At 43.7% G+C, this 24182-nt stretch overlaps 1 protein-coding gene across 1 annotated transcript; it reads left to right on the top strand.

Moving 5' to 3' along the window:
* The first annotated feature begins 1003 nt into the window (after nucleotides 1-1003).
* On the top strand, nucleotides 1004-23191 carry LOC146352614 (uncharacterized). The gene is made up of 4 exons (XM_084834514.1): nucleotides 1004-1116; nucleotides 3874-4020; nucleotides 4621-4686; nucleotides 22867-23191. Exons 2-4 carry the CDS (start codon nucleotides 3875-3877, stop codon nucleotides 23036-23038), a joined length of 384 nt encoding a protein of 127 aa, XP_084690640.1. The 5' UTR covers nucleotides 1004-1116; nucleotide 3874; the 3' UTR covers nucleotides 23039-23191.
* The last annotated feature ends 991 nt before the right edge of the window (nucleotides 23192-24182 follow it).

Raw genomic sequence — 24182 nt, 5'->3', positions numbered from 1 at the left:
GTTGTTTTGTTTTGTATTTTATCCTTTTAGCTTTTGTGATTTTATATTGTATTTCCTAAGCTTTTGTAATCCATTCAGAGAAAATCTTTTATTGAGTAGATTAAAAATAGAATAAAATACATAAATACACTGTCATAGTGTAGCCTAGATCAGGAACAGCTGACTGGCACCTGTGGGTCCTATCTGGGCCCAGCAAGATTCTTGCAGCCCTACCCTTCCCCTTGCCAGGTGTGCAGCGGGCTACTTTTGATCTCCCAGTACTAAATATGAGGATACCTTATAGGCCTGTTTGATGACATGGAGGCCTCTCTTGGACATGGAGCCGATCTATTTGGAGGATCAGATAGAGGCATGCAGTTCCCATTAGTCTCTGCTCTTGGCAGATGGGTGGAAAGCAAAGTCAAAAGAGCAGCGTTTCGTAGTGAGAAGGCCTCTGGCAACAATACTAATGTTCATATCAAGGGATTTCTTGAGAATGTACATGGGGTTCCGCAATAAGAACATCACTAATAGTATATGAACTTCCCAGGCGGACTGTTTGATCACCATTACAAACCTTCCCCTACATAATAAGCATGGGGTGGGGATACTTGTGGGTTGACTACATCCTAGGCCCATGTTCTTCCCTACAAAGCCTGAAGCATCTCCCAATAACCTCAAGTGTGGCTCTTCGCCTCCCCCCACCCCTTCACTCACTCTGTCTCTTTTTGTAGTAGCTGCTAACTCTCAGCAGGGGATCTTTAGCTTTGCCTTGTTGCTTTAGCAGTTGCTATGATCTGGGCTACTGGAGGAGGTTTCAGGGGTGCGGAATCAGGAGACCATCTGCTCCTTAACTGTAAGGTAGCGCATTGGAGGGAGAGAGGAGAACGCAGGAGCAATCAGCCAATTAGCTGTGGTGGGGGCGGATCCCAAGAGGCAAAGAGCAATGTAATTGGCTAGCTGCAGTGGTGCACTGCGCAGGCACAGGAGCTGAAGGGGAAACTGAATTTGCAGGGCAGAGAGAGAGGAACATGGACCTGCATGGGAAGATTCTGCAGCACTGAGTAGAGAAGAGCACTCTCTGAGAAAGTATCAAGACGGATACAAGAAAAGTATCCATCCCAACCCAAGAGCCACGTGAGTCTGTCAGAATTTGCTTGCCTGGTGACTTGATGACTGACTGACTGAGGCCCTGCCCAGCTGAGTCCAGTGCACAGCATTGCCACTTGACCAGGGGGTGGAAGAGGAGAGCCACCCACCACCCCCCCCAGCCCAGGAAAGCCCTGCAAATAGTCTTGGTGGCAGTGCCTGGAGCTACAGTGGCTCCTGCTTGAAAAATAGTGAAAATCACTGTCCTAGGCTGCAGTCTCGGTGTGGCTATGGCAACAATCCTGGGTTGCATCCTATGTGAGCTGAGTGTGTGCATTAGAATGCACCACAGGATTCTCTGCACCATATCTATGTCGGGCACACAGTCGCTCCTCAACTAGCAAACTGGGTGGAAAGGGTCTCCTAAGCAAAGGAAATTGAAAGACCATACAGATAACCAGAAGGTGCCCGCCCCCCACGCATGCAGTGATTGTGCAGTTGTGTATGCCTGCACACGCCAAGGTGGGAAGGAGGAAGAACAGAATGGGGACATAGAATTTTAAAGGAGGAGGAGGGGGGAATGCTACAGTCTGGTTATATTAGCTTGACAGGCACATTTGTATTTCTCCCTGTTACACATTTGACTTGAAAATGCTGTAGCAAGGCAGGCATTTTGTGCACAAATGTAGTTCTGGCTAGAACAATCCTGACAAATTCATTGTAAACATAACAGGTTTGTGACAGGCCTTGTTTAAGACTAACAATTCAGACAATTACTGCAGTTACTGTTTTGGTACAAAGATGGTACAAAGACAGATTATACTGTGGTTAAGAAGTGGAACTTTAAGAATGGGAATATGCCTTAGATCTTCACAACCTGATGTTAATTGAATGAATATTCATGAGATGTACAAAGGACACCTCCATTTAATGACTTGATACCCGAATGACTGGCACCTGAATAATACAAAGATTATCTTCACTGTCAACTATACTTGGGTTCTTATTCTAACAGTTCTCTGTGTATCAACTCTACAGTAAAAACCAAAGATTTGCCGTTTGCAGTTTCCAGAGGGGTAGCCATGTTCGTCTATTGCAGCAAAAACAACGAAGAGTCCTGTGAAACCTTAAAGACTAACACATTTATTTTGGCATAAGCATTTGTGGACTATAGTTTACTTCATCAGATGTGTAGGTGGGGAATGTGAAGATTTGAGGGCATATATGGATTCAGTTTTAGTGTCCAAAAGTGTGCAGAATTATGCTTCTTTTGAAGACAAGCCCCCTCCCCCACAGGTTTGAGCCCCACTCCCAGAGCAGTGTGCCCCTTTCATGTGCCTACTCTGACATCAGTGGGTCCCCCAGCAGACACAGCTATTGCTACTACTCACCCACAAGTCACCTGCCATTTAAATTTCCTAAAATGCCCCGGAGTGATGTAGTGTCAGGGCATTGTGCATAATCTTAATGGAGGGTGGCTTCTAGCCCCAACTGTCCTTGTAGGGGACCAGGGGCAGTGTCACTGGTGGTTGCCTGAGGATACTAGGTGCTGACAAGAGCCCTCCTTGAAGACACACAAAGGTATGAGGAGAAGCCTTTGCTCTCTCTCCGACTGCTACAGCAGCCCTCTTTTTTGGCCACTATCCAGACCAGGGGTGGTCAACTTGTGGCCCTCCAAATGTTTTGGCCTAAAAACCCCATCATCCCTTCACCATTGGCAAGGGCTGATGGGAGTTGTAGGCCAAAACACCTGGAGGGCCACAAGTTTCCCATCCCTGTCAGTGTAGTCTAGGTCGGTGGTGGGGGGGGGGGGCAGGGACTGGCAGTCCAGAGGGGTATCTCCACCAGCATTTTACTCTGAGCTGGCTGCGTGTGGAGGTTGTTAGGGATATGTGATGTTGTGGCCATCCAGCAGCCACCCTGGAGCTTATCAGGGAAAACTGGATTTCTTGAGACTGCTTAAAGTCCAGTTCTTTTCCTTAAGTCAGGTTCTCCCCGGTATAGTTGCTGTGTGCCCCAACCCCCACATTGACCTCGGGTATGCTAGCCCTGCCCAGGGGTATGCCTTTCACCGGACCCCAGTCAAGGGGTGTTTCCTGTCCCTGTGTTTCCCAGCACAAACCAATTAGTGTCTACTGAGAAGTAACTCCCATTGTGCTCAATGAAGCCTGTAAAGTGCTTTACCGAACCTGCGATCTGCTGATTCTTTGTGGCTTGGTTTATTGCCTTAAGAAGTAACTACTTCACACCTTCGTTATAGAGATCCTGCAGTTAGAAAGGGGGCTGGTTTCCCATCCCTGTGTTGTTGTCTCCCCCTTTCCCAGCACAAGCATATGTGTGTCTACTTGGAAGTAACTTCCATTGTGCTCAGTGAGGCTTGCCCTCTAATGCCCACATCAGAAGTTACAGAGATCCCCATGAACTGAATACAGAGTTTAAAGTGCTGATTCCCTGAAGCCTGTGAAGTGCTTTACCAAACCTGTGATTCTCCGTGGCTTGGTTTATTGCCCTAGGAAGTAACTACTTCACACCTTCGTTATAGAGAACCTGCAGTTAGAAAAGGGGCTGGTTTCCCAACCCTGTGTTGTTGTGTCCCCCCCGCCCCCATTTCCCAGCATAGGCATATGTGTATCTACTCGGAAGTAACTGTCATTGTGCTCAATTAGGCTTGCTCCTGAAATGCAGATGCATCTGGACTTTCAGGGGAGAAGGGAAAGCGGACAAGGGGGGGGAGCCTCTCCTATTGGTTGAGCAGCCCCTGCCAGTCAGATGACGTTCACTCCAACTCCCATCTCCACCAGGAAGTATGTTCTGTGAAGCGATTTTTACTGGTGCGGAGCACTTGCGCATGGAGCCCTGCATGGACCAAAGTGCAGCAAAACCGATTCCTTTTAAAAAATCTGGTACACCTCCGTTTGCTTCTCCTTCCGTTGTCATGGAGGCACGGTCCAGGTATGCTTTCCTCTTAATCTCCTTGCAGTATTGATTTTCTGCTGATAGTGGTAAAATAGCCCCTTAGTATTCCTAAAGTGCTTCTGCCTGCTCATGGGGGTAGTTTTGCTTTCTTTCTTTCTTTCTTTCTTTCTTTCTTTCTTTCTTTCTTTCTTTCTTTCTTTCTTTCAGTGCAGTCCTTCATGTTCTGCTGCTGCAACTAAAAGCTCTCTACCTTCAGAGCTGCTTTTTAGGGGGTGCAAGGAGCGTCAGTGTAACGTGGGGCCCGTAAAACACCTTATCCTCCTACATCTCTTGAACATGGGATGTTTCTAGGCAGAGGGCTGCTAGCTAGGGATGGGTGAGAATTTCGTTGGGTTCTTCTTTTTTAATCTTTTTTTAAAATAAGAACTTACCAAAAGCCACAAAGTTCTTTGTAAATGTGATGGAAAGAACTCAGATTTAAAAAAATGGAGTGTGGGAGAAACCAAAACTGACAGATTCGTCCAACCAGGCCCAGGTCTTCGAGTGCTGAGCTCTTAAAAGTCTGGGTTTGAATCCCTGTGTATTCAACTATATTTGTGGTGCTGAATTAGGGTTGCCACCTCTTTTTTCTGACAGGCTCCTCATCATGCTCCTCTCCACGCAGAGAATCGCTGTGCCTATTGAATTTGGCTGGTACAAAGGGTGAGAATTTTGTTTCAGTTTCTTTTGATAAGAACGTAACAAAATCCGTACATTTCTTCATATATGGGACAGAAATAACTTGGTTTCCTATTACTGAGACAGCCACTTCACATGAGAGAATATCACTTCCGTATGAATGTACCATAAATTTCTATATAGGAAAACAATATGTATAATGTGATGTGTCACAAATACACACACACACAGACACATTGAAGCAAATTCAGTATATCCCACACATTATGATGTGCTGTGATTATTTTTTTTACATAGATTAAGCCTGAATCTACACATAGCAGCTATACCGTTATACCATTATCGTAACTGTTGGTATACATGACACCAATGGGCACCAATAGTTATGATAACGGTATAACTACTATGTGTAGATTCAGCCTAATATGAGATATTGAGAATAAAGGAGGTCTATGATAACTGGATTATAATTCTGTGTTTTTTTGCTCAGAAGAAAAAATGCATTAAGCCTCAGATTACAAATCTGTTAGGAACAATTACCTATTTTACACAATACTTCATTCTGTGCATCCAGTATGGTAACCACATACTGATCTGATAGCCAAGCAAGACACTGCCTGATGGTTCTTGACAAATTGCATTCATATGAACTTGCATGACCCCATTATATACCCTCTCATTTCCTTCTTACTTCTCAATTTACGATGCTTTGCACACTCTGCTAAATAGTCTAATGCACCAATAAATGTAATTCTGTGTTTTCTTTATTATAGAGTTACCAACTGGTAACTGTAATGTAAACACAGCAATTTCAGTGAATGGCAATTTCAGCAGTTAAAACACCCACTCTCAGTCACCTCTGAACCATCTAATCTCTCTGCTTGGTATTTGGTCAGTATTTATGGAGCTGGAACAGCCACAGGCAGGCATTTCTGCACAAAATGCATTCTGGAGAGAGATGTGAAGGTGAAGTTTGTTTAAATGAAATATTAAAACAGGTGGCATGCAATCAGGGAGGAGGCCAGGATAGGAAGCACCCTTCTGTTTGACCTACCAGTTTTCTATGTGTGTGGAAAATTTTATGTTGAGATACATTAAAGATGTGACTCTCCCCCTGCCTCTGAATTCTGAAGTGGTAGAGTCCAACAACAGCTGCACAATTCTACTGGCTGTGTGTTTTAGCTCTCTGAGAAAACAAGAGGTGCACAGTGAGGAATACCTTGGAAAACAGGGCAAGTGTCAAGGGTAGACATGGTTGGGCACTTGCCAAGGGCCCACACCCCAGCAAGGGGCCAACTGACAAGAACCCCATGGACTTACTCCTCTTCAGCATTGCATCCGGCTTGTTCACCTGCCCAGATAGTGGTGGTGAGAAGGAGCAGTAGATGCCACTGCCTACTTGAACACTGCCTGTCTGCCTGTCAAGCTAGCAAGCGGTAGTAGTAGCACGTGGTGACAATGGCAGGTAGAAGGTAGACTCACTGAGACAGGGGGCCCATTGAGAGTGTCTTGCCCAAGGACCCTAGAAAAACTGGAGCTGTTGAATAATTGTCTATCTACTAGTAAAGATGACAACTTAACACCTGGGAAAATGTAAAAAGAGAAAGAGATAAATTATTCTCTTTTGCTATCGTGAAGCCAGGCATTGGCAGCAATATCATAGAACCGAAGAATGAACCAAATAGTTCATTCAAGTTTTGTCCAAAGAGTTGCATTTTTTACAGAAGGGGGCAAAAACAAAAAAAGACAAAGTAGCTGTAAGTATGATAGTAAGATGAGAAGCAGAAAGTGCTGTCTGATATTTTATGAAAATAGGGGAATGGTGGAAATCAGCATAAGGTGTTTTTTTTTAAGTGACTGTAAATTCCTGGTAAAATCGAAACTCACAACTAGAAAACTTGAAAATTGAAGTTTAGAGACTGACAATGAGGCATGTACAACCCAGTCCTAAATATATCATAAATTCTCCCACTCTTTAGTAGGACTTACTTCCTAATAAACATGCTTAAGATCATACCCTTGATCTGTGACTGTGGCCTGACCAGTTTTATAGGCCTTACAATTCATTTCAAGCATACACACTCATATAGCTGCTGCCATTTACAACTGACCTATTCTTGGAAGATGACAAAGAACTCTTTATTTAACCATTCTAACAGGTGAAATGCTTCTGCATTCCATTTCCATTATGTCTTAAGCACTGCTGGGAACAGGAAAGGTGCTGAGTTGCTTACATACCTGGCCAATGCCGTGCAATTTTGAACCTTGACAAGCTAGTTAGGCTTCAGCTAAGCAGCCAAGAATAATGCCTCCCTTGTCAAGCCACAAGAAAAAGCCTGCAGCTGCTCTGTGTGCTGGTAAACGCAAGCAAGATTATATGCACTGTGAAAACTGCTTGTTCATGTGCCCTGCCATTCCTAGTACAGTCACGTCAAGCTGCACATGACATGGTGGGGTGGGGTGGGGTGGAGTGGGGGGAAGGAGTGCGGATTCCAATTTTGGTAATGTATATGCAGTTGGAATGGAGCAGGGGAGCATGACCACGACAATCTATCTCCTGTAGATTAATGTCGGGAGCAGGCAGGTATGTCATAAAGCATGACTTAATAATGTGGAGAACCCCTCTCAAGTGTTTCCCTCATTTTCATTAATGCTTTGTGCCTGCCTGTGAGAGATTCTCAGGAGACATAGGGCCTATTGCTTTCAAATGTTGCCTCTGACCCAGATAGTGTCAAAACGTCTGAATGCATGCGATGCTCTTTTTAAAAAGAGCATCCCTAATGCAATGCAAATGCATATTGTGGGGAAATTCCAGCTGCGAAAATGAAGCCTCGTATTTCTAAAACCATATACATGTCAATGGGCCATTATTCTCTAGTTTTAAATGTAATTGCAGCACAGCTTGGAATGGATTCCTGAAATCATAAAATACATTGAGTAGCAGTTACTGAATCTTCCAGAATATTTTATATCTCCCTTCCCGTCCTATGTCCTTCCCCCCACCCCCCATGCACACACGAATAGAAAATGGAAGGAGCAGGACGGGGAAGGAAGGAGGCAAAAATAAAAGTGAAAGCCATATCCTTTACTTCAACTTACTATCAAAAAACCTATTCGTCTCTTAGCAGGCATTTCAACGTCAGGGGCTCTGAAACCTTAAAAAAAACAACCCTGTCTTGGTCCAGTTCTGTATGACAAATCATTTCCAGGCAATTATTTATAATTGTTTTCTTTGGTAGGTGCTTTCTTCTATTTCCAAATTTATTTTCAAGAGAATGTTTCCTATAAAGCTGGAGCAGCAGTCATTTTGAAAGAATCTTTTCTTAGTCATGTGAACCGCGGCTGCAGCCACCTTTTTTTGATAAATTTAACGTGTGCGTAGTGCAGCCTTTATCACCAGGACTGGTACATTTTAGGGTATCATTATTTCATTGTGGTTGCCTCCCCCAACCTCAGTCTTTCTTGGGAGAACTCCAAGAAACAGCTCCTATGATTAAAAACAATGTAGATTAATATTGCGGTAGTGTTGAGCTGTGGTATCCTTTTACTTCTTTCTGTCTCAGCCCCTCGTTTCCTCTCTCCTTCTCCATCTCTCCAAATCCATTCCTTTCTGGTAATAAATCTACGTGGTTCAGTTTCTTAGCTGAGCCTCTCTAATATGGGGAACACAAAACAGAAAGTTTCTTGAAAGGAGAATATTTGACAGTGCTCACTTAAAGGAGCAGTCAGATTATTTTTTTACTTAAAGCCAAGCTATAATGCCTTTCTGAATAGTACATTTGCTGTTTAAAAACATGACAGTGTATGAACAGATACACTTGATATACTTTGCGAAGGTAACCCAGAGGGTAGTAACAAGTTTTGCATTTCACTAGAGAACAATAGAAATGGGCTATTGTTTTATAGAAATGTACTTTGCCCGGTTTTGTAGATGGTAGCATAGGTGGCTTCTAATCACATTCGGTATATGTTGTTTCCCTTTCTTTAACGGAGGAGAATATGGGGTCATTCTACCTTGCTTTCAGAAGGGCTGTTAATTACCTAGAACCTTCATTTTTGTTTAATTTATATCATAGCATAAGCATAAATTCCAACCTTGTCTGTTTCTCGTCGAATTAAATTTCTGTCACTGTAACCCTGAGGATAGACAAAACTATAAAATCGACTTCACTGTAGTCTTTGAAAGGTGATTTTTTTTTTTAAAGAAAGTGTACAGATAAAAACAGCCTCCTCAGGACTTAGAGCCTGTGGTAGTTGATTAGTCCCTGCAGTAGGGAAAATTAAATTCTGTGGTTGAAACCCAGCATGCTTGGCTGGTTTAATAATGCCATGGCCAACATCCAATGGCTGACAACCAAGAACTGAGGTACTTTCTGTTCTTTACTCCCTCGTGCAACACCTGAAAATCCCGGGGCGAATCAAACAGCAAATTAAATCTTTTTTTCCCCGTCCTTTTTTAAAAAAACACCCTCACCTGCAGAGCATGTATAAGAAACTAATTTTAATGCTTTCAAGCTGAAGTCATTGGGACAGAAGCCCAAAAAACAATGACAAAGGTAAGTTCTTAAAGCACCTTCCCATTACTTTTTTTTTTTTTTTAATTCCCAGCGGTGCTTTGCAGTTTAGCTTGTTTATTTCTGCTTCCTGTTCAGTTGAAGCCAAGAAACTCACTAAAAGCAATCAAATCCCATAAAAATGTTTTCGTTAAGTCAGTCTTCATTTATGAATGGACGTCTGTTGCTGCTCAAGCGGTATTAAATCTGTACTATTTTTATTAGCTGAAACATCCCTTATCCCTCTTAAGTATCTTGTGCTCCCTCTACATCAAGTGTTGACAATACAAGGTCTTGAGGCCAGTTCCAGCCCACTAAAATATCTCCCTCCTACCCCAGGAATAACCTTTCCTCATTATCCCTTCAAACAGCTGACCTATGGGAAAGTTGCCACTCAGTTGCACTAAAAGCCTTTGGCCTATGAGGATAGACTTGGTGGCCAGAATTCGGCCCTCAGGTCTTTTTGTCTATTGCTGATCTATGTCACTGCATCTGGTGTATATTAATAACTGAGTACAAAACAATACGTATCTGAATTACCTTAGATTCATACTCGGACCCAAGAAGCTTTTCAATAGTTTACCATCATCACAAACATAGCCTATGCATGCTAGGATAACATAGTGAGGGGTCACTCACTGTGTTACAAATGTAGAGATGAGGTTGACAAAAAAGGCTTTAGTGGAGGGTAATGTTAAGGTGAAAAAGGAGATTCGGTCTAAATGTTGGTTTGAAGTGTGTCAGTGTGTGGAAAATATCCACTCAACATTTTTGTGGCTTCCATAAGATTTTTACAAAATGTTTTACTTCAGTTCCAAGGCAGTTTTCATAGGAGGAAAACTCCCACTTTGAGTCAGGAGCTATTTCATGTTCTTGAGAAAATAGTGAATTACTTCCTAAGAAAAACACACTTGTTGTTTGGTCTGCAGCATAGTAATTTTCCTCTCCCCTCCCCCAAGGAAAGTCATGTTCTTGAATGGAAATAGGAACATTTTGTTCTGGATATTGGATACTTCCTCAGAGAACTTGAAATTTGTAGCAGTGTGATTAACTGCACTGTTAATTGTTGTGAAGGCTATGTTGTTATTATATGAAATGGTTGTTAAACTGTTCTGCTACTAAGAATGTTCTGAGCATCTTTTAACCCCTAAACTCTGAAATGAGGAGCAGCGCCTAGCAGAATGCAGAACGCTAGTCATTGGCACAGGAAATTAGAATCACAGATTTTTTTTATTTACCCTTCAAACTTGCCCCATAATAGGATATATTTTTGACAAATATTCACCGAAGGTCGAGTCTTTTAAAAACAAACGTATCTCAGGTGTTTTTGTTTTTATTTAATTGGTCTATTTAGCACCTCCCAAAACATGTTTATGAGATGACTTCATACCCTGCACCTAGTATCCCAAATGTGACCTTTGGGGCCATGCTGCAAAGCAGTAAAACAACAACAGTAACAGAAAAGCAACACGCATTTTGACGGCCCTTTCCTTTATTGAGCAAACATAATGTTAACCCATTATTCAATTTATTAAAGCTTTAGCAAGCACAGGGTTAACTCAGTCAGTGGCTTTCTGAAACTCTGGGAGAGAAAAAGTTCAGTAATGCAGCCTAGGAGGAAGCATTGTTACATAGTTTGTAATTGACTTTCCAAGGAAAAATGCCTACTTTGTAGTTTCTAACGAATGTACTCACTTTGGAAGGCAAAGAGAGTGCTTCAGCAAAAGTGTGGCAGTTGAGAGCTATGACTCTGGGTGAAAGAAATATTTTGCTGCCCTCTCTATATCAGGTGGTACTTGACAGTACCATCATAAATTACAATTACTTTAACAATTACTCGAAATGGGTCCCATTATACTGCAGGGCTAGTGCAGCACCGGCACTTTTTGATCAGCAGGGACACGTCATCTCAGCCTTCCCTGTTCCTTCTGAGCTTAGCTGTAGTTCTCATAGTGGCTGGGGGAAATGAATTTTCTCAGCAACAATATATTGTACTCTGTTGTAATGCAAAGCAATTTGGGTTGGCTTGGTTTTGAATATGCAGTTAAGCCCCATTAGCTTTACAAAAGACTTGCTCCTGGTAGAGAGGAAAAACTGCTAGACCTGGTTTGTCAATCTGGATTGACACAGCTGCCTGAATTTTTTGGACGCTTCTTGGGGGTGTGGCTATGGGGGCTGTCATGATGAGCACCTGCACTTCAAAAGTTACCACTACACCACTGGATACTGGTGCCCATCCCGAGTTTTCCAGTTAATCTTTCTGTGGTAATATCCTGGTCCAAATCTTCTAGATTTGCTCAGGTGTGCAGGGCCCAGGTTTGGATATGAATGACAACCTTATTTGCCAACCTGCTCTGTGGTGTACTTGAAGCCTGGTGATTAATGCAGCCCTGCTAACATCATTATTATGGAGAAGTTAAATATTATAATTCCTCTCCTATAAAGGGAAATAGGACACAAAAAAATGAATGACACTAATTTCCATCACAAAATAATTTGTGGTACAGCCAAAGGCTTGGAAACCGGGTATTTTCCGACTCTCCATCCAGTGTACTTGTTAAAATGGTGCTGCTTTTCATTTTAATTCTTTCATTGGTTTCAGTGTCTTTCCCCCCAATATTCTATTCGGGCATGTTTTGTCTAACTTAGTGGTGTCCTTTTAGTTTGTCCAGTCAGCTTTTCCTTTCTTCAGTTTAGACTTAATGGCAATACCAGTTTCCCTGCCAGCTTGAATAGCTGAAGTTAGACATACTCTCAAAGGTGTTTGTTAGTGCAGTCATTCCTCAAACTCTCAGACCTGCCGGTAATGTTGTTTTCACAAGGGTGATTTGCATTCATTCTGGAATGATGTCCAGTACGTGCCTGCAACTTAAAATGTGCTTGTTCTGAATGAAGTCGATGCCAAGCCTCTTAAGAATTCACCCAACATAATTAGATATACCCAGGCTCCTCTAAATGTTATCCAAAGGCTAACTATCTGATGCTTAAATTGAAAAAGCTCATTAACTTTAAATACTGCTAAAGCAAGTGGGGAAAAAACTCAGTGGAAATAGTAGACTGACTATGAAGTGTGTGTTGCATCTAAGCCTAATAATCTGAAGTTGACTGCACATTTGTGCTGCTTAGGGATTGTTCTTTCTTAAGGGAAGTCTGCATGCTACTAGTTTGTATTCTACTAATTTGTTGCAGGTTGAAGGCTCATTCATTGTTTAGGATAAAGAGGATATGGTTGCTGGTTGTTTGATAGGTGAGCATAGTACGAAGAACTGAGCAGAAGAACTAGGTATCACAGACATCATTACCTTGGACCTTTTTAATGTGTATTTTCAGCTCGGAAGGGTTGTCCAACCTATGACATTACATTTCTACACAGTACATTAGGCCTACATTTTTGCCTATGGTCTGCTGCTAATCCAAACCACTTCTAGTAAGGATTTTACATAGGTTTACCTTCAGCGTCCTGGTGTTAGGGAGCAGAATTGGGGGAAGGGTTCTTCAGCACCAGAGCCTCACTTCCCAGTTGTGAGAAGCAGCTGAGGGCAACTGCCCCTTGTGGTAACTGGGGAATGTTCGGAAAGCACAGGCTGGGCTAAGGTTTCATTGGAAGTGTGGGTTTTTCAAAAAATGTTGCAGATAGGGGTGTGCAATGTGCAAGAATTTCATATCATCAGAACTTGACCTGTTCACACCCTGAAACGCAAATGCGCACATTTAAAAAAAACACACACTAGCACATTCTTGAGCTTGCAACTGCGTTTTTGGAAAAATGCACACTTTAAAATGCACTTAAAAACACACACGCATTTTCATGCTTTAGTCAATGGGGGTAAAATTAGTCAATGGGTGGGGGAGTGCGCACTTTTTAAAAATGTGCACAAAAATGCACAGTTTTCCCATTTAGAATGCACACTTCTTCCATTCAAATGAAAAGAAATCACAAGTGAAACAGGAGTGAGGCAAACTGAGCTTTGAAGTGGCGTTTGGAGAATCTCAGCAAGCTTGAGCATACCTGGTACCCCTATCCCTAATTACAGATTTTCATAGCAGCAAAAAGCTATTTGGCCAAGAAGATGCTATTTAGAAAACAGTGCATAGTTGCCCGTTCTTGTGTACGCATTCTTTAGGGTCAAACTAGATATGAAGTTAATTGCATGAATGCAATGAACGTACACATTATTCTTATGTAAGTAACATCCAAGGAGGTGCCTGAGCAGCTTTGGATTGTAGGGGCAAGACCGGCCCTACCATAAGGCAGAGTCAGGCAACTGCTTCAGCCAGCAAGTGATGGGGCAGCAGTGGCAGCCCTCCAGCCATTCCTCCCAAGACCCCTGTCTGTTCGCCTCTCTTGGAGGACAGAGCTGTGTGTGCTACACAATTAATACTGTACCCCCTGTACTAGCCTGCTGCCCTCAGGTGTGGTAGAGGTAGGGATGTACGGATTCCCCACTGTCCATTCTGGTCGGGAATCCGTGGGCGGGAGGCAGTCCATCCCCCTCCCATGGAATCCACGCGGAGCGGTTCTGCTCTGCGAGGATTCTGCAGAGCCGAGGGCCGCCCCGTTCTGCCGTCCGCATGCCCCGGATTCTCCCATTTTTTTTCGGCTCCCCAAACTTATGTAAATAATCCCATACGCACTGCTGAAAAATCCTTTCCACGCGCCCGTCGTCAGTCTCCGTAAGCCTCGGGTCATAGGGAAAATGCATATTTATTTTCGTAAAAAGGGTAAAGCCCTTCGCGGGGATTCCTCACATAACTTCCGGTCACCTGACCTCACCAGACCTGTCCTGACCTCACCTCACCTGACCTCACCGGACCTGTCCTGACCTCACCTCACCTGACCTCATTGGACCTGTCCTGACCTCACCTGACCTGACCTCACCTCACCTGACCTCACCTCCACAGACAATAAACAGAAAAGATGAAGGATTTCCGTGGAGCTCAAGACTCAGGCCCAGCGAAAGAAAGCCTTGGGTCACAGGGAAAATGCCTCATAAAAAGGGTAAAGCCATTTGCGTTCTTCCTCCATTTCCGATTTACGGATTTCTTTTTGTAATTATTTTCGTAAAACCTGCCATTTGGCGGACAAAAAAAAGGGGTCCGCATGAGCTGTAGTCCAGGTCGACCAGGCCACTCCATTCCGAGGAGGATTCTGCGGACTGGATTTGTCAGAATTTGATCCCATTTAAAATTCTTATGGAATTCTCTGACATCCCTAGCTAGGGATGTCAGAGAATTTCGCCATGAATCTCGGGGAGGCCGAATGCCAGCGCATTCGGCCCCCAGAAATTGGTGGCGAAACGGTCTGCCCCCCTGCCCTCCTGGGACGAGACTTACCTTGGGCGAATCTTCCTGGCGGCGGCGGCTGCGGTTCGGTGGCAGTGGTTGGTCTTCCGACCGGCTGCCGCCACCGCCATTTCTAGTAAAAAAACCCAACAAAACGTGATAGGCTACGTAAAGATTTATGTAGCCTATCACGGCTAGATTTTTAAAAAATACCGTGATAGGCTACGTAAATGTTTACGTAGCCTATCATGGCTGAGTAAAAAAACACAAAAAAACGCGCGGGCGCCGCCATTTGCGTTCCTTATTTTGGCACGTCTAGTCTACGTAACCATTTACGTAGACTACGGCGAAAATAAGGGGAACGCAAATAGCGTAGCGTCTACGCTATTTGTGTTCCCCTTATTTTCGCTGTAGTCTACGTAAATGTTTACGTAGACTAGACGTGCCAAAATAAGGAACGCAAATGGTGGCGCCCATGGGTGCCGCCATTTGCGTACACGTGGTTTTTTTTTTTACTCAGCCATGATAGGCTACGTAAACATTTACGTAGCCTATCACGGCTGACTGCAGGGACACAAACGGCGGCGGCTACGGCTGCCGCCATTTGCAGACCCGGCCGGCCAGGATTCGGGAGGGGAGGGACGGAGCGCCTCCCCCCGGCCAGAATTTCGGGGGGGAGGGACAGAGCGCCTCCCCCCCCGACCAGAATTTCAGGGGGGAGGGACGGAGCACCTCCCCCCCGGCCAGAATTTCGGGGGGGAGGGACGGAGCGCCTCCCCCCCACCTCGAATCACATTTCGTTAAAAGGTAAGTGACTTTCGTACAAAAATTGGTTTTCCAAAGCTCTTGGCACAAACGGAGGCTTCTCTTGGCATGCAAATAGCTGTTTTAGAGAACATTTTTTTGTCAGGATTGTGGCAGGGGAAAAAGAGCTAAAGTTTTCCTCCCCCTCCATTTTTCTGAGGTTGCTCAGTCTGCTATTTACATACCAAATACATGCACCTTCATTCATAATACATGCACTGTATTGACATTTATTCATGTCAAAATTCATGCACCGTATTCACACAGTTAACATCATGTTTAGTTTGGCCTTCAGTGGTCATGACTTGAACAGCTATTTTGAGGGCACCCTGAGAACTGTGATTGTGTGGAGAGGCATTCTCTAGCAGAACATTTTCAGCACTCTTCTTTGGAAGAAGCTCTGACAGGTAAATTCAATATATATTTGTAGTATAGATATGCCCAAAGAAAAAAGAGCACTATTGTGTTTGTAAGCTGCTGAATGCAAGTAGAACAAAGCCATTTTGAATTATTTCTGGTAATGCACCTAACTATATGGCTAGTCCCTACACTTACTTACTTACTTACTTATTTATTTATTTCAATACCGCCCAACAGCTGAAGCTTTCTGGGTGGTTCACAAAAATATGGAGTTGGCTCCAATGCTGTCTTTCCACTGACGGAAGCAGTTTTGGAAGAGGGAGCATCATGCAGTGGAATCCCCTTGTTATCCCTCATCACAGGTTGGAGATAACATGGGGATTCCTCTCCCCACTTCAGGGGGAGTGGCCCACTGAGGAAGCCCAACCCTCCACGGGTTGGACATTTCCCACCTGGTCTAAATTCTAGAACAGCCATCCCACCCAGCCGTGGGAGTTGTTATACAACACATTTGGAGGGTTGGGGAAGGCTGGTATACAGTGTTTTATGATGCATTACTGGAGAGACAAGAGGGGTACATTCTGGGCTGCTGTTTTCAGTGGCAGCAACACAGTTCCAGCAATAACGTCCCATTCACAGGTGGGCATATTTATGTATGTATGTATGTATGTATGTATGTATGCATTCATTCATTCATTCATTCATTCATTCAATCATTCATACATTCATTTAATTTACAACATTTGTACACTACTCCCTATCCAAAACCAATTCTGGAGCAGTGAACACAGGAAGTACAATAGTAAAAAAGATAAAAGATGAAAACACCATATAAAATTATTAAAAACAGAACACAAATACAAACCATGACTGGTCATTTGAACTGTTTTAGGAGGTGCCAGAAGCAACACAGTGTTGGCACCTCCCTGACCTCCAGGGGCAGGGAGTTCCAAAGAAAGGCGGCCACCACAATGAAGGCTGTTCTCCTGTGGTGGACTCCAATCGGGCCATAGGTCCATGTGGAACCACCAGAAGCATACCATATGATGGCCTCAGTAACCAGGCAGATTGGTAATGGAGAAGGCGCTCTCTCAGGTATACTGGTTCCAAGTTGTTTAGGGCTTTGTAGACTAGCACCAGAACCTTAAACCTGGACCAGTAGCAAATGGGTAGCCAGTGCAGTTCCCTCAGTAAAGGAGTTGCATGCTGAAAAAGGCTTGTTGAACTTGTGGCTCTCCACATGTTTTGGCCTACAGCTCCCACCATCCCTCACCATTGACTCTGCTGGCAAGGGCTGATGGGAGTTGTAGGCCAAAACATGTGGAGAGCCACAAGTTGCCTACCCCTGACCTGGTTCCTTCTGGCCCCATCATTCTTTTGACTATGCCATGAAATTGTGCACGCTGCTTTCTAGAAACGCAGCCACACAAGTGGATGCAGCCGCTTTCAAAACACATCCTGTGCCTACAGCTAAAGGTAATAGCAGGAATTACCTTGTGGAAAGAAGGGATCAAATAGAGTTGATGTGGGAAAACACCCTTCAAAGAATTACACTTTGTGTACGGATTCATAGCACTTGTTATTGCTTCGCCAGCAATATGTGTTGAATGTTTTGTCTATGTTATGTATTGTGGGCATTCTCAGTTCATCTTTCTCAGTGCTCACCTTTAAGGAATGGAAAGTTACTATCTGTGCACAAAGCTGCCTGAAGGAATTATTTATAGATAAGTATCTTCCCTCCCCCTTTCTTAGAGCATAGATTATTTTCCTTCAATTAAGGCCCAAATTTAGGAGAACAGGGTGTGATATCAGCATGACTTAAGGGAAACACACACATAACAGTTTTGCCTGGAGGAAAAAGCCGTCATTAATTGGGCCAAGTATCACACCCCCCAGTAACACGTGCTGAGGGCATATAAGAACCAGAGTCAACGTCCTTAGAAAATGCTGACTTCAGAGAACTCTTCTGACAGACAGAGAAGCAATTTTTCTGATTAGTTACTAATTAGCACTCAAAAGCACGTGGCCTTTTTCAGACAAATCTTTCAATCTAAATTGCTCCAAGCATTGCGTGAGATGGATTTACTTGTATAAATAGTCAAACTTTTTTTTAAAGTACATTTATTAATATATGTGCACTTCAGATGGAAGATGCTTTTCTGCTTTCTAAAATAGCCCAAGGGAATTATTTTTGACAGGACAGGGGAAATTTATACTTGCAAAGAATTCTTGCTTTTCCTAAATTTAAGTGACTCTTTTGAAGATGTTGACATATGGGTGCCACAGAGGCCCTATTCAGACGTTTGTCTGAATACATATACAGGGGAAGCAGAATAATTCCAACTGGCCCTTCCCCTATGCATGTCCTTGGTGAAATACCTGAATGAACACATGTGCAAACTATGTGCAAGGGCTGGACCTGCCTCTTCAAAGGTTTCCCAAATGCCTTGATTGATAATGCATGCATACAGTTTGTAAGCACATAGGTTCTTTCAGACATAGGACAGGTAGGGCTGGTGGCTGTGAGGATGTGCAATACATGCATACAGATGAATACTAGAAGGGTGGTAATCAGTGTTGGACACCTAGGCTGCAATCCTGCACAGTTCCAGGTTACTTAAATCCCTGTGGAGTCAGTGCTGTTTTAAGCAGCCTACTTCTATTTAGGGCTGTAACCTTAAACAATAATAAAAGCATACTGCAGTTTCTAGTGCAGCTTTAGATAAAACATACATCACACTGCAAGGAAGTAGTGAAGTAAAATAAAATAATAGATGTCATTTGATCATTGTGGTATCTATCCCAGAAACTACTGAGGCAGTCAGGGCTGGCCAAGACATTTTGCCTCCTGAGGCAAAGGACAAAATGGCGCCCCCTCCATTCCATGTACAGAAGCTGCCTGGAGTGGCAGTTGAATCTTACATAAACACTAATGGGATAGTGTCCCCTTCCACACCTGAGGACAGCAGGCTAGTATAGGCAGTCCAGAACTAGCTTTGCGATGCACACAGTTCTGTCCTTTAAGACAGGGGAATGGCCAGGGGGCTTGGGAGGAATGGTTGGAGGGCTGCCACTGCCACCTCAAGCACTTGCCTCAATCTGTCTTATGGTAGGGCTGGCCTTGGAGGCAGCAAAAGTGTGTTTTTCTTGCTGTTTTCATAGGCCTCGGGTAATCACTCAAAGCTGCAATATTTACACAGGTTTTGAGTGTATTTTTAAGTTAAGGCTACAATCCTATGCACATTAAATGGGAGTAAACCCACTGAACTCAGTGGGGCTTAGTTCAGAGTAGACCTACATAGGATTGCTCTGTTAATGTTAAAGATCTAAACATCTGTGGGAGACACCGGAACATGGTGATAAGAATGCTGGATTCAAAGCAAGGAACCATAAACTCACTAGGTGCCTTGGAAAAATCTTGGTGAAGAGTGTCATTTTGGCTACTTTAGGACTGGTGGATTATATAGGGCCCATTTACACAATTGGTTATGCTGTGATAACTCTTAGGCGGCACTCCTATTCATTTTTACTTGTGAGTAACTCCCATTGAAGATAATGGGACCTCCAAGTATACAGGCACAGGATCATGCTGTGAGAATCACTTCAGTCTCTGATCTGATGATACATTCAAAGCCTAAACCAGGTGTTAAAGTATGAGATTAAAAAAAAAATGGCAACAGCTGCAACAAAGCATGAGTTTTGAACAAAAAATAATTTACAATTTGGAAAGAGGCAAAATGTCAGCAAGAAGAAACGGGAGTCTCTGAAGGCTATGTAGTTTTGTCAAGTGTTTTCCTTTAAATTCCTACTGAAATAATTCACTGCAACAATTCTGTGCATCTGATTGCCTACAAAGCCACATATAGCACCCTTCAGGTGTGAGCTTTCCAAAAGTTTCTACAATATCTGGGCCCTGGTAGGAAAAAAAAACTTCATTTGTTGGTGGATGCTGATGATATATAGAAGGAGAACCAGCTGGAACTGATGAAGCTGAAGGCTTGGAAGACTAGGGTCAGGAAACTGGTCTGAGATGACAAGCAGAAGAAAACCCAGCCAGTTGTGGTAGAAAATAGCTGATGATACTACTACATTGGCTAACAGTCAAGTATAAGCCAGGTGGTAACAAGTTAACATCCAGCAAGATATCCCTCAACAGTCTACTGTAAGATCTTTTCATCATCATTCTCCCTACCCCCAACTGTAGCTTCTTTTAATGAACATTTGTTTATGCAGACTGTGGATACCGCAGGAGGCCCATTCCCTGCACTTTTCAACCCATATTCAGATAAAGTGTATCAGTCTATAAAGAAAAGTGTGGAGTTAATCTGGAGGAAGGCGGCTTGGATATTCTTGACCATCTCTTGGATAGGTCATGCCAATAGATTCTGAAGGAGGAAGGAAATCATGAGAGAAGAATGCACTGTGTTCCTTCCATGTTGTTTTGTGGGGGGAAAGTAGTTCCCCATGTCGGTGGTGTCACAGTACTGCTTTGATCAAAAACAGCTGTTAGCTCTACATATTTAAAAGGGGAGATGAGGGAGAAGGCTGGTTAAAAAGAAAAAAGTATGTGAAATGTTGCGACTGTTGTGTGGTGGGCTTTTTGTGGTTCAGAAATGTTCTGTGATATCTGTGACCGCTTACTGTAGGACGTTGACCTTCAAGGCAATCCAGCCATTGAAATCTACTTTTTTTTCTTAATCTTTGCTGATTTAATTATTGACATCTAGTTTATCAATACAGAAGAGGAAAACGGGATGGAATATAGTTAAAATGTTAAGGTGGAGGATTTTTAAGGAAAATTTTTCCAGTACTTTCATGCAGTGCAATCCTATGCATGTTTACTCTGGAGCAAAGCCCATTGTATTCAACAGGACTTACTGTCATGAAAGTGTGAACAGGATTACAGATTTATTAATCTTTTTATTCAAGTAGGTCTAAGCTGTTGTGCAAAAATATTCAGCTCCTCTGTTGTTCTAAAACTATGCAAAGCTACATAAATAATTCTGTAGTTTACCCACATATCTGATTATATGAGGTCTTGTTTACACTTCATGTGTTTTTTTTGGATCCATACTTGGCAGCCATCTCCAGTGTCCCAGCCGTGAAATAATTTCTGCTTTATATCATTTTCTTCTCAGTTGCTCTGATCAGTTCTCCTTCTTTTTAAATCTCTGTACTGCTTTCTTCCAGCTTTCTTCACAAACTTCTAGACCTTCACACAGGGTGCTCTGCTTCTACATCTATGGCTGGGCCAATTCAGGCAGTGGCTATATATATTTTCCCGGGGTAACACAATCTGTCCTGCATGTGATCCCTATTCTAAGATATCTGTATCGGTTTATACCTATGGATAGGTTCTGTATCTAAGGATCTACGAAACACTTACCTTGTTTCATCCAGGGACATCCGCGGTGGGGGAGAGGCGCTCCGTCCCTCCCCCCGAAATCCTTGATGGGGGGGGAGGCAATCCGTTCTTCCTCCCCGGAATCCTGCCTGGCTGGCTCCGCTCCGTGGCCAGGCCACGGAACTGCCGGCTGGGCCAACCCGCAGCAGGGCCTCCAGCCACTGCCGGGCTGCTGCGGACGCAAATGGCGTCCTGAGTCCCCTACACCATTTGTGTTCCCGCTTTAGCTGTCATAGGCTACGTAAATATTTACGTAGCCTATCACAGAGAAAACGGGAACACAAACGGCGTAGGGGATGCCATTTGCGTCCCTGCTTTAGCCGTGATAGGCTACGTAAATATTTACATAGCCTATCACGGGCTACCATAGGGACGCAAATGGCGTCCCCTACTTAGGACGCCATTTGCGTCCGCAGCAGCCCAGCAGCAGCCGGAGCCGCTGGAGCCGCCGCTGCAGCCGCCACCACAGCCAGGTAGGCTCCATTTCGCAGGGCTTTCGTGGGGTGGTGGGGCGGGTTGCTCCGTTCCGCCACAGATTCCGGGCGGATCCCTGGGATCCATGGTGGAATTCTCTAACATCCCTATCTGTATCAATACATGAACTCTGGAGATGGATTCAGAGACCAGCTCCCCTTTTCCCTGTCCTTGCCTTCTCCTTTGATCCAGGTCTGTTTCAACTACAGTTCCCTGTTATGTTTAAACTGGAGACAGCCAGTGTGGTGTAGTGGTTAGAGTGTTGGACTGGGACTTGGAAAATCTCGGTGCTACTCCCCATTTAGCCATGAAGCTTACTGGGTGACTTTAGTCCAGTCACTGACTCTCAGCCTAACCTACCTGATCAGGTTGTTGTGAGGATAAATGGCCATGTATACTACCTTTGGTTCCTTGGAGGAAAGGTGGGATATAAATGTAATAAACAAACACAAAATGAGAAATGGTGGTTCAGTGTTGGCTGATTAAACAAAACCACAAACTAAGATCAAATTGTGGTTAAGATCCTGGTTAGTAAACTGACATTAAACCACAGTTTGGATGTAATGGGAAACAAGTTTAAACAAATCAGGATCAAACCACTCAAGCCAGCATGCAAAGAAAGATGGGAAGGGGTGAGTATGGAGCAAGCAGCCCAGCACTACTTCCCAGCTTAATAAACTATGGTCTATTATGCCAGCAATGTTATGTCCAAAACAGACCAATGCCCTGATTCTGTGAAATAGATAAGACATACTCTAGTGTCAGTGATGAATACTTGTAATGTCCTCTGAAGCATTCCTCAGTTAAGATGTGCTGATTTCACATGTGTTGCTATTAAGACCCTGTTGTCAAGATATTATTCTGTAGATAGACCGGATACACTATCACAAATCTTTAAGATAAGGGGCATAAGTACCACATAATTAGCAGTCTAGCAGGAATGTAGTTTTCCTGAGATTATGCCTGTGTGCACAGCTTTAGTCACTTAAAGCAAAACACAAAACAAAAAACTGTACTCAGAATCCATACCCGCTTTCACACTCACAGGTGCACTCCCACATGTGCACAGTTCCATGCCAGATTGCAGCATTCATAATGCAGCCGTAAACAGCCTTGCTCGTATCTTTTAAATGTCATCGGCTGTGCTGTGTGGCAGCTCTGGCTTCACCGCTGATTGCTTCAGGATTAGAACCAGTCAGTCACTGTGAGCTTGGCAGCTGCAGATTCCAGATGTATGGCCCCTGGAAGGAATGACTCTTTCCAGCAGTGTCAGCTGGCTATCACTTTCCCTTTTCCTGATTTTTTTTTCTTTCTTTCTTTCAACAGATCTGATGTGGTGGCTCAGTGCATCATGCCAACATTATCCACTTTCACATCACTTCCCTTTGACTGTGGGGAACTGACTCACTGTGACATGGTTTTGATGTGGGAAATGAACAAATTGCATACAATAGCAGCATTCTCCTATGGCACACAGTGTTTAGCTCTTCAGACCTGATGACAGCCTTGGATTTCCCCATTGCGAAATCCTGTGTGCATTGCAGATCTCTAGGACTTGATCCAGAAGAGCCTGGAATGCGTTGTCCTGGTTTTGTGAATCATTTAAAGATGGGCTTGGTTTTTTGAAAGACATAACCATTCTTTTTATTACAATTGATTTGTTTTCCTAAAGTTATGTAAATGTACAAATGTTTTGCAAACTTGAACTGGAGAATTCACCACTCTGTAGGGTAATAATATTTAGCATCCCTGTTGCTCATTTCAAGAGTTCAAAACTCTTCTATACTTTATCTCAGTGATCCTTCCAATAGCCCTGTAAGGTAGGCTAGTATTTTTTATCTCTACATTGCAAATGGGGAGGTGAGGCTGGCTGAGTGATTAATAGTTTGCCTCAGGCAAGCTTGGGAAAACATGGCCCCAGCTGCCCCCCTCCCCCCAGCAGCAGCAAAAACACTGGCACTCATTTTTAATCTAAATTTGGCCATTTTAGTTTTCTGTAGCAGTTTGTCACCGCAATTTGGTGGCAAACTGCTTTTTATTGTTGCTGCTGCCACTGAATTTTATGGTGCAGTTGTGGGAGGAGTGTTGCCCACAGGGTGGTCCAGTGGGGGGTGGGGGCTGACCTAAGGCCACCATGTGAATTCATAGTTGAGGTGAGATTTGAAACAGGGATTGCTGGCAAATGATTGCTGTCTTCGGGAGAGGGCTCAGAGCGAGAGAGCGAGCGTGGGGCTCTCTGGAAAGGTGGCCTGCCTGATTTTTCGCTTTTGTTGTTGTTCAGTCGTTAAGTCGTGTCCGACTCTTCATGACCCCATGGACCATAGCACACCAGTCCTTCCTGTCCTCGGCTCTCTCCCGGAGTGTGCTCAAGTTCATATTCATTGCATCGGTGATGCTATCTAGCCATCTCATCCTCTGCCATCCCCTCCTCCTTTTGCCTTCGATCTTTCCCAGCATCAGGGTCTTTTCCAGGGAGTTTTCTCTTCGCATTAGGTGGCCAAAATATTGGAGCTTCACCTTCAGTATCTGTCCTTCCAATGAGCACTCAGGGTTGATTTCCTTTAGGATTGACTGATTTGACCTCCTTGCAGTCCAGGGGACTCGTAAGAGTCTTCTGCAGCACCACAGTTCGAAAGCATCAA

The sequence above is a fragment of the Heloderma suspectum genome, chromosome 2 (assembly GCF_057233095.1).
Source record: "Heloderma suspectum isolate Gila_16-S chromosome 2, 16-S_ref, whole genome shotgun sequence".
Classification (NCBI taxonomy): Eukaryota; Metazoa; Chordata; class Lepidosauria; order Squamata; family Helodermatidae; genus Heloderma; species Heloderma suspectum.
This window is presented reverse-complemented; position numbering and strand designations above follow the sequence as displayed.